The following is a 15,899-nucleotide window of genomic DNA, read 5'->3' as shown; positions in this document are numbered from 1 at the left end:
TGTTTCAATCATTGTTCCTACAGTTACTGTCTGCTTAAGACTAAAAATAGATGCATGAAAATAACTTACATTGTTCTTAGAAGGGGGTTTCCTGCAAATGCACCATCAGGAATTATGGAAATGTAGTTACTGTGAAATCCCCTAAAGATATTAGCAAAGAAGAAAACCAACATTTAAAAATATACTGCCGGTAGAGTCAACCAATAATCATTTTCTTCACACCTACTCAATTCCCAATCCTGACAAAAATAGGATTGTAGTTAAATAGGAACAAGTCAATCTGTAGGAATAACTTTGAAGGTATGATTTCTGTCTGCTGCACATCAGCTAAACTGAAAATATTTGATTGGAAAGAAACTATTCTGACCAAAATATGATCCTGTGCTTTCTCTCTTCTTGCTTCTCTCTTAAGAAGGGAACAAGGAAAACGTGTGATTAGTGAATACTTTATTCTGTTACTGGAGGCCAAAACCAGCTCATGATTAAGATCTATGCTAATGGTTCTCCTGAATAAATTGCTTGCTTATATAACTCCAAAATAATTTTCAATAAGCTCCCTCTCTAGCTGATGATTATATTTTCTTTTAATTATAGCTTCACTTAGCATAGCTTAATCTGATTTAGGTTGCTGCATAATGAGAAAAGCATTCTTAAATCCAGGAATTTCTTTTCTCTTTTTATTTATGGAAAGGAGAAAGAGAACTGGTAAAAAAGAAGAATCAGTAATACTCACAATTCCTTTAGACTTGGGAGTGCTTTTATGGCTTCAGGGAACTCTACCATGTTATTATAATTTAAATCCCTGGAAGAAACAAAGCAGGAAAATTATAAATTTCTTAATAGTGGTCATGAATTGTCAAAATAGTTTTTAAGACAATGCAATGAAAGTAAAAAGTTCTCAGAACATCTTTAACTACACCATAAAATAACTTTAACTTAGATTTAGTCTTCTGATGTTTTACATGCTTTATAACCTGCTAATAACTTAGGCAAGATATTAAATATTATCCAGAGGATTATTCACATTAAGTCAAATAACATTTCTTTACAGCGAAGCTCAGTATTTTTCAACACCTCACAGATTTTTCTCCGATGTAATTTACATGGAAATGAACTAAGATTTCAAAGCTCTGGAAAAAAAAAAAAAAAAGCAGATACAAATGACTACTCTTTATTAGCTTACCAAGAAAACTTTTCTTTCAGGTTTTATAAAACCATCAGTAAATAAGCTATTAGGCAATAGCAGACCTTGTAGGAAAAAATTATAAATACTGAACAGCAGCAGAGGGAAATTTCATCACACTGAATCAGTACACAGCACTGATAAGGATCTGCTGAAATCTCAGTCAACCTGTCACCATTCTAGCAGTAATGTCAGAACCTGCTACAGTCTTTTTCCTGCAAAAGGGACTCCTTGTGAGCAGCAAAAACATTCTGAGTCTTTTATCTGCTGTACACATTTACACAGCATTTTCTTATTACTTGAGGTTCTAAGAGAATGACAAGACAGTTGGAGTAAGCAGCATTCTTGGACTCATCCAAACTACTCATGTTAACAGAGGTTGTCACTAGTTTGACCTTGGCCTCCATCTGTTTTATTTATTTAGCATTCTCCTAAGCATAATAAGAAGGCCAACAGCATCCTGATTGTATCAGAACCAGTGTGGCCAGCAGGACTAGGGAAGGGATCGCCCCGCTTTACTCAGCCCTGCTGAGGCTGCACCTCAAATACTGCGTTCAGTTTTGGGCCCCTCACTACAAGAAAGACACTGAGGTGCTGGAGCGTGTCCAGAGAAGAGCAACGAAGCTGGTGAAGGGTCTGGAGAACAAGTCTTATGAGGAGCCACTGGGGGAACTGGGTTGTTTTGTCTGGAGGAAAGGAGGCTGAGGGGAGACCTCATTGCTCCCTGCAACTACCTGAGAGGAGGTCGTGGCGAGGTGGGTGTCGGTCTCTTCTTGCAAGTAAAAAGAGATGGGACAAAAGGAAACGGCCTCAAGTTGCACCAGGGGAGATTTAGATGGGATATCGGGAAAATTTTTTTCACTGAAACAGTTGTCAAGCGCTCAAACAGGCTGCCCAGGAAAGTGGTTGAGTCGCCACCCCTGGAGGTATCTAAAAGATGTGCAGATGTGGTGCTTAGGGACATGGCTTAGTGGTGGGCTTGGCAGTGTTAGATTAACAGTTGGACTCGATCATCTTAAGGGTCTTTTCCAACCTAAACGATTCTCTGATTCTATCAAATGCAGCACTGAAGGAGATACAGCTTGTTAGACGTTCATCGAGTGAGCCAAAGGGAAATGGGGAATGTAATCCAAGTGGCTGAAAGCCATTCCTTGCCAAGGAGGAATGCTTCTGTTTCTGTTCGAAGGAACATAAGGCTCACTGTTTCAGATAAACCAGTCCATTGCCTTAATATTTGCCAATACTTGAAGTCAACTCAGGTGAATCTCTTGTAGAAGAGGCTGGGAACGAGGAGCTGGGCTGTTTTCTATCAGCCTGCAGAGGATCAGCTCGGGAGCTGTGGGGACGCGCTAGCAACAGGCTCCTTGGCAGGCAGTGGTGCCCATCCAGTAATGGAGGAGCAGTGGAGAAACACCCCGCTGGGGCCCTCCGAGAAACCTCCAAGCGTCACACAACAGTTCTGGCAGCGTATCTTAAATATGTTTAATCCTACAGTAAATCTGAGAAACAAATATTTGTCCCTTATCACTCACAGGGCCACTCAAACACTTCTGATAGATCCACCTGACTCAGTGGAGTGCTATGCAAAGACAGCAGCTACATCAGGGCGAGGAACATTAGAGCCACACCATCCACTGTGACTTTTCACCCATGCCAATATTTACCTGCTTCTCAACATAATTAATTAGCTTTGGTGGAGCACTGCACTGATACTAGCCTTCGGCTCCGGACCCTGCGCTGGACCTAAGTGTCAGTGGTATGTGTTGTGCAGTGCACACATGCCTTCTTTGTAAAATTTTCACCATAACAGTAAAGTAACCTCGATTAAGCTCACAATGAGACAAACGCTGAACAACAAATTACTTTAAGAAGCATACTTACAAGGTTTCGAGGTTGTCTAACCCATCAAAACAGTGTTTTCCTATAGTTTTTATTTTATTATTATGAAGATGTCTAAAAAGTAAAAACAAAACAAGTATGAAAACAAGTGAATGATTTCACATAAGTTAACAAACTAGCAGGTATTTCTATGAAATAAAGAGTGTTAAACTGTTTAGAAAAAAACACTGCATGGGGTGGATTATGCATAAGAATGTCTTTCACTTCCAGACAGAAATATTTCATCCTCATATGGGAACAGAATAAATTGCCTGCAGTCAAGACAGACTGCTTAAAACCTTTACTCACTATCCAGGAGCATGATAAAAATATGATTTAAACATGTAACTCAAACTAATTTTTCATATTCGTCCTTGGAGATATTTAAGACTACACAGAAACAGGTCTGTGGCAGATATTATTTTCTTCTTTTAATACTTCTGAAAGCTTTCTCTGACAACCACTGGTTTGAAATATTCATTAGTAAAATGAGATGTCAGAAAAATATACGTCACTCACTACCCATAGCCCATTTGACTTTCTGATTAGGAGAAAGTCTTTAGCAAACCTTCAGCAGGTTGTCTAGTAGACACAGTATCATCTCATGTTGGTGGTATAGGCTGTTACTAGACAACTGAGCTGAAACATGGCAAAATACCATTTTCAACGCCATCCTAGTGTAACCAAAACTGTAACTGAGGAGAGAATCAAAGTGAGCTATGAAAAACAATTACAAATACTCACAGAACAACAAGACTTGAAAGGTTTGTAAATGCATAGTCGGGAATGTGCGTTATTTTGTTGAGAGCCAGCGTTAATGCCTGCAGAGAGGGCAGATTGCTGAGCGGATAGATGGGAACTTCTGTCAAACTGTTGTCATCCAACCAAAGGTGACGCAACTGCACCAGACCCTCGAAACTGTCTTCTGGTATGGCGGTAATATGGTTAGCATCTAAACGCCTGTGTTAACACAGGAAGAACTCACATAGTAAACACAGAAAGAACTCACATAGTAAACTCACAAACTACAGGTAAGTAAAAATATCAAAGTCCTATTCCTTCCGATTTATTTTTTAAGCTTAAATAGGCTTTAATGAAATAATTTAATATTGGAAATTTGGAGGTTTACTGAATGATGAATGAACACTCTTTCAAGATAAATGCAGAGTCCATAAAACAAAACTTCATAAAAAACTTCTTCTCAGACCTTTTTAATAAAACATTTTTAACAAATTCATATGCTTATAATCATGTTAACAAAGTGAACTGGTAACTCTACAAACATCTTCCCAGCACAAAACCCCCAGCTGCTAATACAGGAACAAGTTGTCAAAGTGGGAGCTTGACAGTGTATCAAAGATTGCAGAGGCATTTACTCATTTGAACTGATTATCTCTATAGCTACATTATCAATAGCACTGTATACAGTTATACACTTTGTTCTGTGGTACTGCTATACACCTGTAGAGACTACTTTAGAGAATAAGATTATTAAAAGTGGTTCTTGAACAGAGTTATGAATTATCCCAACAAATAAAACATTATATCAACTAAATCCAAGAAGTTTCTTTCACTCTTGCACCTGATCCCTTCTAACACTCTCCACCACAAAATGTAAAATATCACATTAGCACTGTTGACTATTGTACATTACTGGATTTGCCATCACGCTTTTTCCGCAAATGAACTCCGACTGCAAACATTAGCAGCAGTGACACACGTGGAAAGCACCCATCTTTCATACAAAAAGTCAAACCACGTGCAACAATTAGTTCTGCTACAGTTACTGGCTCACCTATGCTATGGGGTTTCACCACTTCTTCAGGTTTCAAAGCATAAAAAAAAAAACAAAACAAAAAAAGAACTCCATATCTAGAAACCTAGGCTAAAATGAACATCCTCAGCTCCAGCTCCAGATGTGAAGCCCTCACGATGGGAGGTGCAGGTGTTACCGTCAGATTCTTGCCCCGAATCCTGATCCGTGACAACTGACAAACCTGATACCGCAACCCACTGTCTGTCGGCTTTGGCAGCGACCACAGAAACTCTCAGGCAAAATGACATGTGCCTTCTCCTTGTGCCATGTGCTCTGAGCCGATCTTCCTACACTAGCAGGGTAGTTACTTGATAGCATCACTGCCAAGCAGGGCAGGCAAAAGACACAGACGGGGACTGGTTCAGGTTTGTCGACACTACACTGTGTAACCAGGTGTGTCAGGGACAAAAAGAGAAAACGCACCCATTCTATAAGCTTAAGCTTGGATTTACACAGATGGAAGCCCCAGGAATGAGCAGCAGTGAGGGATGACCCAGGAAGAAGCAAAAAATTAATAAAGTGCTATTCTTCATGAGGAGGTGAGAGGAAAGGTCAGCAGTGATTGCCCACGAGACAAAAAAAAAAAGACTGTAACCAATCTGAGCCAGTGTACGGCTGAGAGCAACAGGCAATGTTTGACTGTCCTCTGACCTAGAGGCTGTCTTCTCTAGGTCAACGCACAGCTGAACCGTGGTGACTTCGCTGCAAACGTGGAAGAAAACATCTTGCGTAACTGCTTTGAAAGAACTGGTGTACCAGTTACGGTGTGTATGCTGCTCTCCGGGGACACAACACACATATACTCTCCTTCATTAGCATCCACGTTCATTACAATACAAATCAGCACAGGTTTTAAGTTATATTAAGCATTTGCTGTGTTTAAAGCCATGATCAGACATGCTCTTGAAAGTCTAGCTGAGTTAGTTTAAGAAGCCACCACATACATCCAACCATTCATCCCGTCCCTCTCTGGGCTGGCAGAGCAGTCCAAGTGACTGCGTTGCATTTGTCTCTGGGCACAGTCACAGCAACTTAAATTGTAGCAAAAGCGCTTCTGGACCCCAGCACTTAAAGGATGTTGCCTGAATCCAAAGGGAGAAGATAAGCTTGATCAAGAATTAATGCACTTAATCCATTTCCGTCAGAGTGGTGGTGTGATGTACATGCTTTACATATTTCAAATTATTAGAAAAAAAAACCAACAAACAGCAGCTGAATATCCATGCAATAAAAAGTCAAAAAATACATCACATTAAGAAACAAATACACTAATACAAGTGGGAACTTACAAAACTGTCTGCAGTCAAAGGCTCTCTCCTAAGATGAGTGAGGTGCCATTAGCTCTAAAGCTATACATCAAAGAGCTAATTCCTCTGGTTATATACTGGCATCCCCTTATCATTTGCCCGATGGTCTGACAGGTGTGTACGCTATTCTGTTTGAATGTTTTCAGGCTGCACTGAGACTGGAACGTTTCAGAGAAATTAAATGTCTGATGATAATAAAGAAAAAAAAATGGGGGGCGGGGAGGGAAGAGGAAAAAAGCCTGCGGCTCTGCTTCAGAAAAAGAAAACAAAACTAGAAATTACCTGTCTTTCTTCTCTCTCCTAAATTCACACACCTACCTGAAGATCAAAAGAATTATTTTCCAGTGGAATAAACATATCCGAGTCTTCTCCAACTAATTTCTCCCTGCCCCTCCCCCCTTGCTTTGTGTTGTTTTTTGGAGGTTGGTTTTTGGTTGTGGGGTTTTTTGTTTTTTTTTTTTGAGAAGCAGCACACTCCAGAGGCAGGCTTCAGTCCTTAATGACTACTTGTCTATGTCTATGTTTGTACTTTCACTGTGTTCTGTGCTACATTCCGTTTATTCTAGCAGACTTTGGAAAACAAAAACATACAATGAAGCCCCAGGTCCTGCTTCTCCTCTCCCACTGCTAAAACAGAAGATGGCCAGAGGAAGGATGGACATGTGCAATGAGAGCGCCAAACTCTCAGCCAGGGAAAACAAAGAGGGTCATGGAGAAGATGAGGGACCCCCATCCCTAACTTGCTTTGCCAAGACCTCTGTCCCCCAGCACGAGCAGACGGAGTACCCAGGTAACTCTGCATCTTAAACTGATGGCTCTCCACAGCCACCCAGCCTGCTGTGTTCATCTTCTGTCCTCAGCAGTGAAACAGAGGAGGGGAAAGACGACCACCACCCACCGCTGTCGGTGAGCAGGGAGGTTTGGAAGGAGAAAGAGGGCGCTTTTCTGGCTCTCTGTCACTTCTTTGCAAATATTTGGCATCATCTTAACAAATGCAGTGTCTGAATAGAGCTGGAAGAAATTAGCGATGCCAAATTATGAAGCCCAAGTCAAGCAGAAACACAGGACATCTTGCTGTGATTATTTGTGTGTCTCTCACTCCCCATTTACATAGTGGCTTACCCATCTCTGAGTCTGAACATCACTGCGCTAGCCCAAGGTTTTCCCAGAGGCCAACAGATACAGCAATAAAATAGTTGAAAATGGATGGTTTACTCAAAGTATTCATTGACCTGCAGTTAAGAGTTTTCAAGGGAAAACCTGTGATTTACAGATGTTATAGCAACAAGCACAGCACCAAAAGAACCAAAAGGGGTATCGTTACGATTACACAAAAAAGATTTATTAGTGCTGGATTTCTGTTATTAGTTGTCATACCCCAAGACTTGTTTTTAACCAATTCAGCCATTTCTCTCATCCACAATATTTTGTGTTTCTTCAGGCCTCTTAGCATAAACCTGATGTGCCACAGTTATTTCTTTTTTTTCTATCATTCCCTCTTCCAAACAGTCAAAGCTTATCCGCGTTATGTTCAATGCACAAAACACAGCTGAAATGCTTCTATTGGTGTGAAATGCACATAATGGAGTACTTTATGAAACAACTGAAAAGCAAACCTAAAGCATTTGACAACTTCCACAAAATACAACTAAGGACCACACCTTTTCTTTAAGATGGGATAAGGGAGTATTCACTATCTCCAATAACTAGCAAAGTATAAGTAATATTCTTCACTTGGACTGAAATTTAAAGACTGTCCTACTCCATTAAAGTGTTAAAGATAAGACTATGTTCTTTAAATCAGAGCTTGCAGCATGCACTTAAATTCCTTAATCTTTCAGAAGCTATTCCAGTTCCAGCTTCCCTATAGGCACTGGCTTGTGAGAGACCTTTATATTTTAGTCTATAAATTCAGAGTTCACTTGCAGAGCTGTCATCTTCAGGTTTTATTACCTGTCAGGTTCCCGGCTCACACAAACTCCACCTCCACAAAAAGAGCAGGAGGATGATAGAAACCTACATATTCAGCAGCTCTTATGTCAGCATTTGACATATTGTTAAAACAAGTAAAGAAAATAGCAGCTTAAAGGTCTTCAAGCAATTAACTCAGCTTTAAGGAAACTGTAAAACTAATATGAACTCCTACCTCAAGTGAAACAAATAAAGAGTTCCAAAGTCTCAAAAACACATACATACAAATTTTTATCACTTACACAGTAATATAAACACACATAAAAAACCCCATTCCCACTCCAGTATATTTGAAGTTTTCATTAAACTTTTCACTAGAGATCTTAAGCTATGCTTGCCAGGAGTATGCTACTACATAGAGAGCAGATACCTGGGAGGTGGCATGGCATGGCATCCAGCTTTTTTAATACATTACAGCAGGGGGAGCATGAAAAATTACTGATAAATTTACTGATTTATGGAGCATTGGGAGCTTAAGGAAAAAAAAATAAAATCACTGAATCTCCTCAGTGTTTCCTCAGGATGCCCCAGGAGTCAGCCAAGCCCCCTCCTGCCCTGGTCTCGGAGGCAGCCCTGTGCCACCCCAACCTGCCACAGGAATTGCTGTGCCAGATGCTTGCACAAAAGCAAGTTACGGGGCACAGCACCTACTGACAGGGCTAAAAACGCTAAAAGCCCAGGTTACCATCGAGAAATGGACCCCCAGGGCCCCGCTTGGGCTGGCCAGCAGCACTGCCTAGGGCAGGCATCCCACAGCCTGTGTCCCTCGTGGGCAGTGCCGGGGGTCTCCAGGGCCACGCTCCCACATCTCCTCCAGCTGCCCAGCCCCTCCGGACTGGTGTGGATGTGAGACATCTCATAAACGTCATCTTAGTCATAGTACTCACTGTGAATGTACTGCCACACATTTTGTTAACAGTATTTGCCTGGGAAGAGGAGGCCATCGCAGACTTGTTTGCAGCTCCTATTCCAGCCACACTATCTCTCCTCCATGACCACACTCGGCCTTCCAGGCATCAGTGACTGGGAAATTTTAACAACCTTGTACACTAATAGCAGGAGTTTAATGTTGATGTTAATAAAAGGAAAATCACTCCCAACTCCTGTGTTAAACCACTTCTGCTCAATGGCAATTGTTAAAGAACTTTGCTCTTTAAAGTGCTCCTTCAAAAACCACAAAGAAATCACTCAAATAACACTGGAGTAGATTTTTAGGTTTTGAAGTTGAGTACTGATAAGCCTGGTACCAAGGAAATTCTGCTACAATGCAAGGCAATAAACCCACCATGTTAACAGAGGTACTTTAAAATACTCAGCACGTTTGCTCACTGTATCAAGCAGCAGCTCTCTGCACCTTCTGTGTGGAGAACATCAGTAATTGATTTATTTGAAGACAAATTTACAGCAGCTCTCAAAAACTAATGATACATGCCAAAGCTATTTCAGCCACCTCAGCTGATGTGCCAGCACATTTATTTCTTCCATTTTAATGTTTAAGATGGTACCAGTCGGAGATCATACAAAGTTTGCTGCAAATTACCCACAGAAGAAACAGCTGATCTTTACCTACATACTGTAAAACTTCCACCATCCCACTTAGTTTCCCATCATTCCGTTTCTAAATAATTTCCTGAATTTACACATTAGCAATTCCTTAAGCAAGTCCAGACAGTTGTTTTTTTTAAAAAAATAAGGCTACAAAAATCCCAAAGATTCCTAAAGCTCACAACAAATACCCACACCTCACTTTAAAGAAAAATTAGAACAGCTTCTAATGGTGAACATGGCACAGAAAAATGAGACTCTTGTCATTCAGCAAGTTTGTAAGGTTCACGAAGCAGTGTATTTAAACTGCTGCATATTTAAAGATTTTTCAGCACAATCAAACATGTTCAGGAGAGCTCTTATACATTCTTGACTCTAAAAAAATGAAAGGGAGAAAAGCATATTCAACGTATTTAAGTTTGTATGGGTTTTGCAGGTTAAAAAGAAAATGCACATGAATTTCCTCCCTTCTCATTCTGGTGCTGATAGTTTAATTGTATAGCTTAACACAGACTCACTTGAGGACTGATCCCCTGTTTTAACCCTTCAATAACAGCAAAGCAGGGAACGGAAAAAAACTCTGAAGACAACCCACTAAAAGTTAGTTAGTTGAAAAACCACCTGCCACTGTTAAAGGTGCATATTACATGTAAGACTATATAATGCCTCTTAACTTCATCTAGTCATGCTGTTAATTAATACCTTCCACAGCCTCCCAGACAAGACTATCCCTACAGATACCCCTGTCCTTCAAAACTATCAACCAGAATCACAAAATTATCAGCAGAAGCCATAAAACACTCTAAGAAAAAAGCAGCAGAATTACAGCTGAACTGTGTATTTTTTTGATACAAGGCAGTATTTGCATTGTCCTCTTCAATGCAGGGATCTTCCCTTCTAACACCTTTCAACGCTTACATTTACAATTTACATTACTAAAATTGTCACCAACACACACTACCGCTTAAAGCTGTGTGGTTTCGTTATGGTACCAGCAGAAAGTTTCTAGATTTGATTTGGGTTTTGGCTTTTTTTATAAATACAGATGTACCTCCATCTGTATCAGGAATCCTTCCTAAAATAAGAAAAAGCCAGAAAAGCAAGGCTGTAGCAGATATATTTTAAATGTGTCCTAACTGACTGAAGTACGCCTCCATCCTCTGTCCACACCCTTTCACCATACATCTTTACTTTGCAAAGCAAGATCCTGCTCTTATTTCTTTCAATCCCATGCTAGGACCCCAGTCTCTCCTGCCTGGGCCAAGCTGATTCCCTCTCCCAGAAAATATAATCACATCCCAGTTGAGCACGTTCACTCCTCCTGCCTCATCCTGCCTCAAGCCTGCTCCAGCCTTCTGAGATAGGAAAGCAGACTGCAAAACTGGTTATGATCCTGCAGCAGAGGCTGCCAGCAAACCAGGCCAGGGAGCCAGAACTGCTACCGGGTACCACAGAAAATTACTGCTGACCACATGCATGAAGACACTTACCCTGCAGCTCAGGTGAACACCCACACATAGAGAAAGGCAGGAGCTATCACAGTTGAGTACCACACTGGAATGATCCCAATACCTACAATTTGGGCATCTGGCATAACAGTGTAGCTGCAGTGCTTTGAACTATTGCTGCAGAAGGCTCTCAGATTCCCCGCGTGTGGGCATGTGTGCACATGTGCAGGGACAGTAACGCGCCGATTCCTGAACTACAATTACAATAAATCATCTCCCGATATGTTAGCAGCTATTGACAAGCTAGCACAAATGTCTCCTGGATTTGATGGCAAATGTCCACTAAAATTATCAGCAATCAGATTTTTCTTGAGTTTAAATGGAACACAGTTCTTCTTTCCAAAGCATCTGAAAGGCTTTGCTTTGTTTAAATAACATAGTTCCAGTAGTCATCACACATTGAGGATTATACTGGAATATTCTGTGCTATGACTTAAAATTCATATGTAGGTGGGTTTCTAGGGAGACTCAGAGCAACCCTAGAAGTTGCTGTAGTTTCAAGAACCATTTACACATCCCCACATTCTGGATCAAAGCTCAGAATAAGCAGTTTTACCAAAAAAAAAAAAAAAAAGTCACTGCAGTCAAATACAGAAAGGCACTTAAAGAAGTGATCCTCTGGAAGGGCTCCCCGGTCCTTTCAGGCTCCACACACGCTGTGGGAGCAACACACCACCTCGCTGCCTGTGGCTCGCCGGGTGACCCTTGGATCACCAACAAACCTCAACCACACCACTGCCAGAGCTGAAGGACGAAGTACGCTTCTTCGTTCCCTCGCGATAGCAAAAATACCCTGCTGATGGCTTTGCAGTAATTTAAATGCATCAAGATTATTTTTTACACTTGGGAAGCTCCTTATTTGTCAGGTTTTTCTGCTACCAAAAGCTGCAGGCACAAGCTGGGCAACTACTGCCTTGTGTCTCAGTAGTGCAGTCCCACAGTCCCAGGTATCACGGCTCTTGCACTGTGAGAATATATCTTGCCAGATAAACTTTTCTTGGGGTGCTTGACAGAGAGTTACCACTCAGTAATTCACTTTGCTAAGTTTCACCTCCATAAGTAAGGACTCGACTCTAAGTCTCTTTTAGAGGCCAGAGCTGGGAAAATATCCAATGTAAACAGAAAATAGAGCTGTCATTTAGTATTCTGAACCAGGCTGGCTACTTGCCAGCTATAATATAAACATTAGAGATCATGAAGCTCCTGTAACCATCATCTTCATTTCCACCTAGGTATGTTTACTGGGCTTGTTAATACATACAGTGTGGGAACTGTCTTCCTACACAGCTCGAAATTGGAGCACATTTGGAGAGAAATCGGACAGTTCTACAGGAGTTCCAAACCAAATGATTATCAATATACTATAAAATTTTACGAGCAAGTAATTTGTGTCTTCACCGAGAAAAAAAATCCCCCTAAAGCCTACTTCAGAGCAAACTGGGAAACTGCCAAAAGAGAGTCAGTTAAGTGATGTTTAAACTTGCAGGTTTTAGATGGAGATTATATATTAAAAAGGCAGAAGCAGATTTTCTAACATATCTTCTGCAAAGAGTTATTTGTTTTAGAAGGTCACAGCAGCTCAGGAGCTTTAAATCCATTTTCGACACAAATTCCTTTGGGGGGGGGAATATTTTTTTCCTTTTATTTCCCCTTTTGTTTTTTATATTAATCAAGCAGCATGCTGACACTCACATTTCCATGCTCCCACACAAAATTCAGAGGACCAGTCCTACATTCCTTTGCCAGAAGGTGTTTCCTACATTAGTGGGGGATATGCATAATTACACTGTAATTTTACGAGTGATGAAATTTGTTAAAATGATAGAAACAATTTCTGGTGAAGTAAACAAATTGCATAGGAAAAATGCTTTACATTTCTTACTACATTTGTCTCAAAACCCAATTTATTCCCAAATTGCTGCCAATCCTAACAAACAATGGTGACCTTGCAACGCAGACAGACACCCTTCTCCAGAACGGCGAGGGGACAACCACAACAGTGGAAGAGAAAAAAAAAACAAAAAACTTTCTGAGCTTCTAACAGTGATGGATTTCCAGACTGGCTTTGCTCACCCTATTTCTAACAGGTATTCTGAAATCTCAGTTTGGTTTTGCTCAGGAAAAGAAGTAACATGTAGCTTTCTGCTTATAAACCCAAGTTCTTCCCTTTTTACCTTCCTAAAGTTCATACAGTTTATCACTTGCCTATGAAGACTGAAGCTCCCAGAAAGGTAAAGGTCACCACATTTTAAAGTGTTACTATTATATTTTATTTACACTGATGTGATGTGGTACTCAAGGACATGGCTTAGTGCTGGACTTGGCAGTGCTCGGTTAACAGTTGGACTCAATGATCTTAAAGGCCTTTTCCAAACTAAAAGATTCTATGATTTGATGTCAAGAGATTATACTGGTTACATTATACAAAATATATAATCATTCCATGATTTTTTTCAACAACTAAAATGTCTGCTTTTTTTAAAATGGCTCTAACATCATGTTCTTTCCATTCATATTAAAAATATATTACTTTAAGAAAAAAGGGAGATGCTGGTTTAATTTATGCCTTCATTATTTTTCCCTTAATTTTGTCCCTTCCCCTTTTGCACATAAAATTATCATCAAACCAGCAACTGGAGATTTAATATTTTAAGCTTTAATTAGAGAACAAATGTTACTGTAAATAAGTACAGGAAAAAGCACGTTCATTGAAAATGAAATGGATGATTTGCAGACAACAAAGGTATTTACTAAAGTAGTTTCTTTTTTTGGCATCACAGAAATGCTGGAAGCCAGGAAGGAGTTTTGTTTTGTTTTTTTAAATAATTACTAAAGGGTTATTCGCATCGTATAATTTGAAGGATTTTTATTACACAGTATTTGCACGAAGCAGACTGTGGCCCTCAGACCAAGGTATTCTCTCTTCTACACACACACTAAAACACGAGGGAAACGGGGACACTGAATTCGCAAAATGGCTGCAAATGGAAACCTGCATCTGTCCTACTCTTGGGTCCAGAAACCTGGAAGAGTCTGTGCCAACTTGTGGCACCAAACCTCGCTGCTCTCTCCTGCTACGAGCTGTGTGCTCCCCGCTCTCACCGCCGTGAGCAGGAGATGCAGGCTGGTGAGCAGCCCAGCGGGAGCAGCTCTGGGGCTGTGCTGGGAGGTGGCACGTCCCCACGCCGCACAGGCTCCCGGCTCCCCCGCGGCACCCTCGGCAGCCCACCTTTTTCTGCTCCATGCCACTTACTGGGCTTTCCTCAGATGGAAAAGGCGGGAATACCAGAGCAACTGAGAAGGTAGTGGCCAAGATCCAAGTTTAGGGAACGCAGAAAGCACCTTTGCAAAAGTTGCACAATAGTTTGCAAAGCTCTTTTGCAAAACTAATTTTTTTTTTTTTTTGCAAGACTATTCCATAATCTGATGCAACACTGAAAGAAACGGGATCTTAGGCCAGAAACCTGAATTTTGGCACAGAGTGAACAGACAATATGCCCTCTCTCTATGTAGGTAAGCAGAAAGGAGGAAAAATTTTAAAGCCCTTCCCCCCTCCGCCTCCTCATCACAGTGATAAGCATCTACCACCTAGAGAGCTGTAACTAACTATTAAGGTCTGATTAAGATGCTTTATAAAACATAATAAGCCATGAGATAGTATAAGCACATATGAAATATCTTATGAGCAACTAGCAATAATGGCTGAGGTGTTCATAACTGTCTGTGTGATTTCAACACCTTCCAGTAAAACCAATACTATGCACATCTCAAGTAATACTCCTTCCCAGAAATCCTTTTTCCTCCTCTGGATACGAAAGACTCAAGCATGATTCATTTTTGCACAACGTTTTAAAATTGCTTAAACACCTTAGGACATGCAAGAAGGATGATAAATGTTTAAACTCCACTACCACTGCATTTATACAGCAATCTTGTACCTGCGTTTGGGTTTTGAAAGACCTTGGATTTGGGTCACCCCACCAAAGATGACAAACAAAATTCCCTAGAAACTTTCATTGGGAAATTTTGCTCCAGTTGAAATTGCAACATCAGAAAGTCCAGGTACATTATTACGCATGCATGATTACGCTTCAAAACTCTAAACAATGAAGCAAATGTGTACAATGTGACTTGAAGTGGAACTTGGAGAACAATACAAGAACAAAAGCAAAATAAGAAAACTTACAAGGACTGTAAACCGCTTAATCCTCGGATAGCCTCATTAGGTACAGTCTTCAGCTGATTGTTCTGTAGGGTTCTGTAAAAATCCAGTGTCAGTAAAGTGGCATTTGACAACAATCTTTATCAACAGTAGAGGTGACAGAAGAGCCTATGGTCCTGTTACGGTTTCACAGATTACTAGTGTACGTAAGAGCATGTAGAATTATTGAGACCAGATACCCAAAGGCAATGATGAAACAAGAAAATGGTCGACTACAGTTTTATTTACAACTCATTAATTAACTGCATTCATTTGCAGAGAACAAGCCTCTAACATAATACACTGAAATTCCCCTGAGAACTCACTGAAGAGATTGAACAACTTAACACTAGTACAAATTTGCTACAGTGAATGACATTTTCTTATTTTCTTGTGAAATCGTCCTATAGATGCGACAAAATGCACAAACCTCTAATTTTTCTCAAAGCCGCATCAATACGCAATGCATTAACAATCTAATTTATGAAGT

The 15,899-nt window shown here is 40.5% G+C and overlaps 1 protein-coding gene across 3 annotated transcripts in view; it reads right to left on the bottom strand.

The window, feature by feature from the left end:
• LGR4 (leucine rich repeat containing G protein-coupled receptor 4) overlaps nucleotides 1-15,899 on the bottom strand; it is an 88,046-nt gene that overhangs the window by 14,056 nt on the left and 58,091 nt on the right. For all 3 annotated transcript variants that reach the window (XM_074918078.1, XM_074918077.1, XM_074918079.1), the window contains 5 exons: nucleotides 15,395-15,466; nucleotides 3,806-4,021; nucleotides 3,065-3,136; nucleotides 734-802; nucleotides 70-141 (listed from right to left, as the gene is read on the bottom strand). In XM_074918078.1, the coding sequence (XP_074774179.1) occupies nucleotides 70-141; nucleotides 734-802; nucleotides 3,065-3,136; nucleotides 3,806-4,021; nucleotides 15,395-15,466 (501 nt within the window). The remainder of the gene's footprint in view (nucleotides 1-69; nucleotides 142-733; nucleotides 803-3,064; nucleotides 3,137-3,805; nucleotides 4,022-15,394; nucleotides 15,467-15,899) is intronic.

This window comes from Athene noctua, chromosome 14 (assembly GCF_965140245.1).
Source record: "Athene noctua chromosome 14, bAthNoc1.hap1.1, whole genome shotgun sequence".
Lineage (NCBI taxonomy): Eukaryota > Metazoa > Chordata > Aves > Strigiformes > Strigidae > Athene > Athene noctua.
This window is presented reverse-complemented; position numbering and strand designations above follow the sequence as displayed.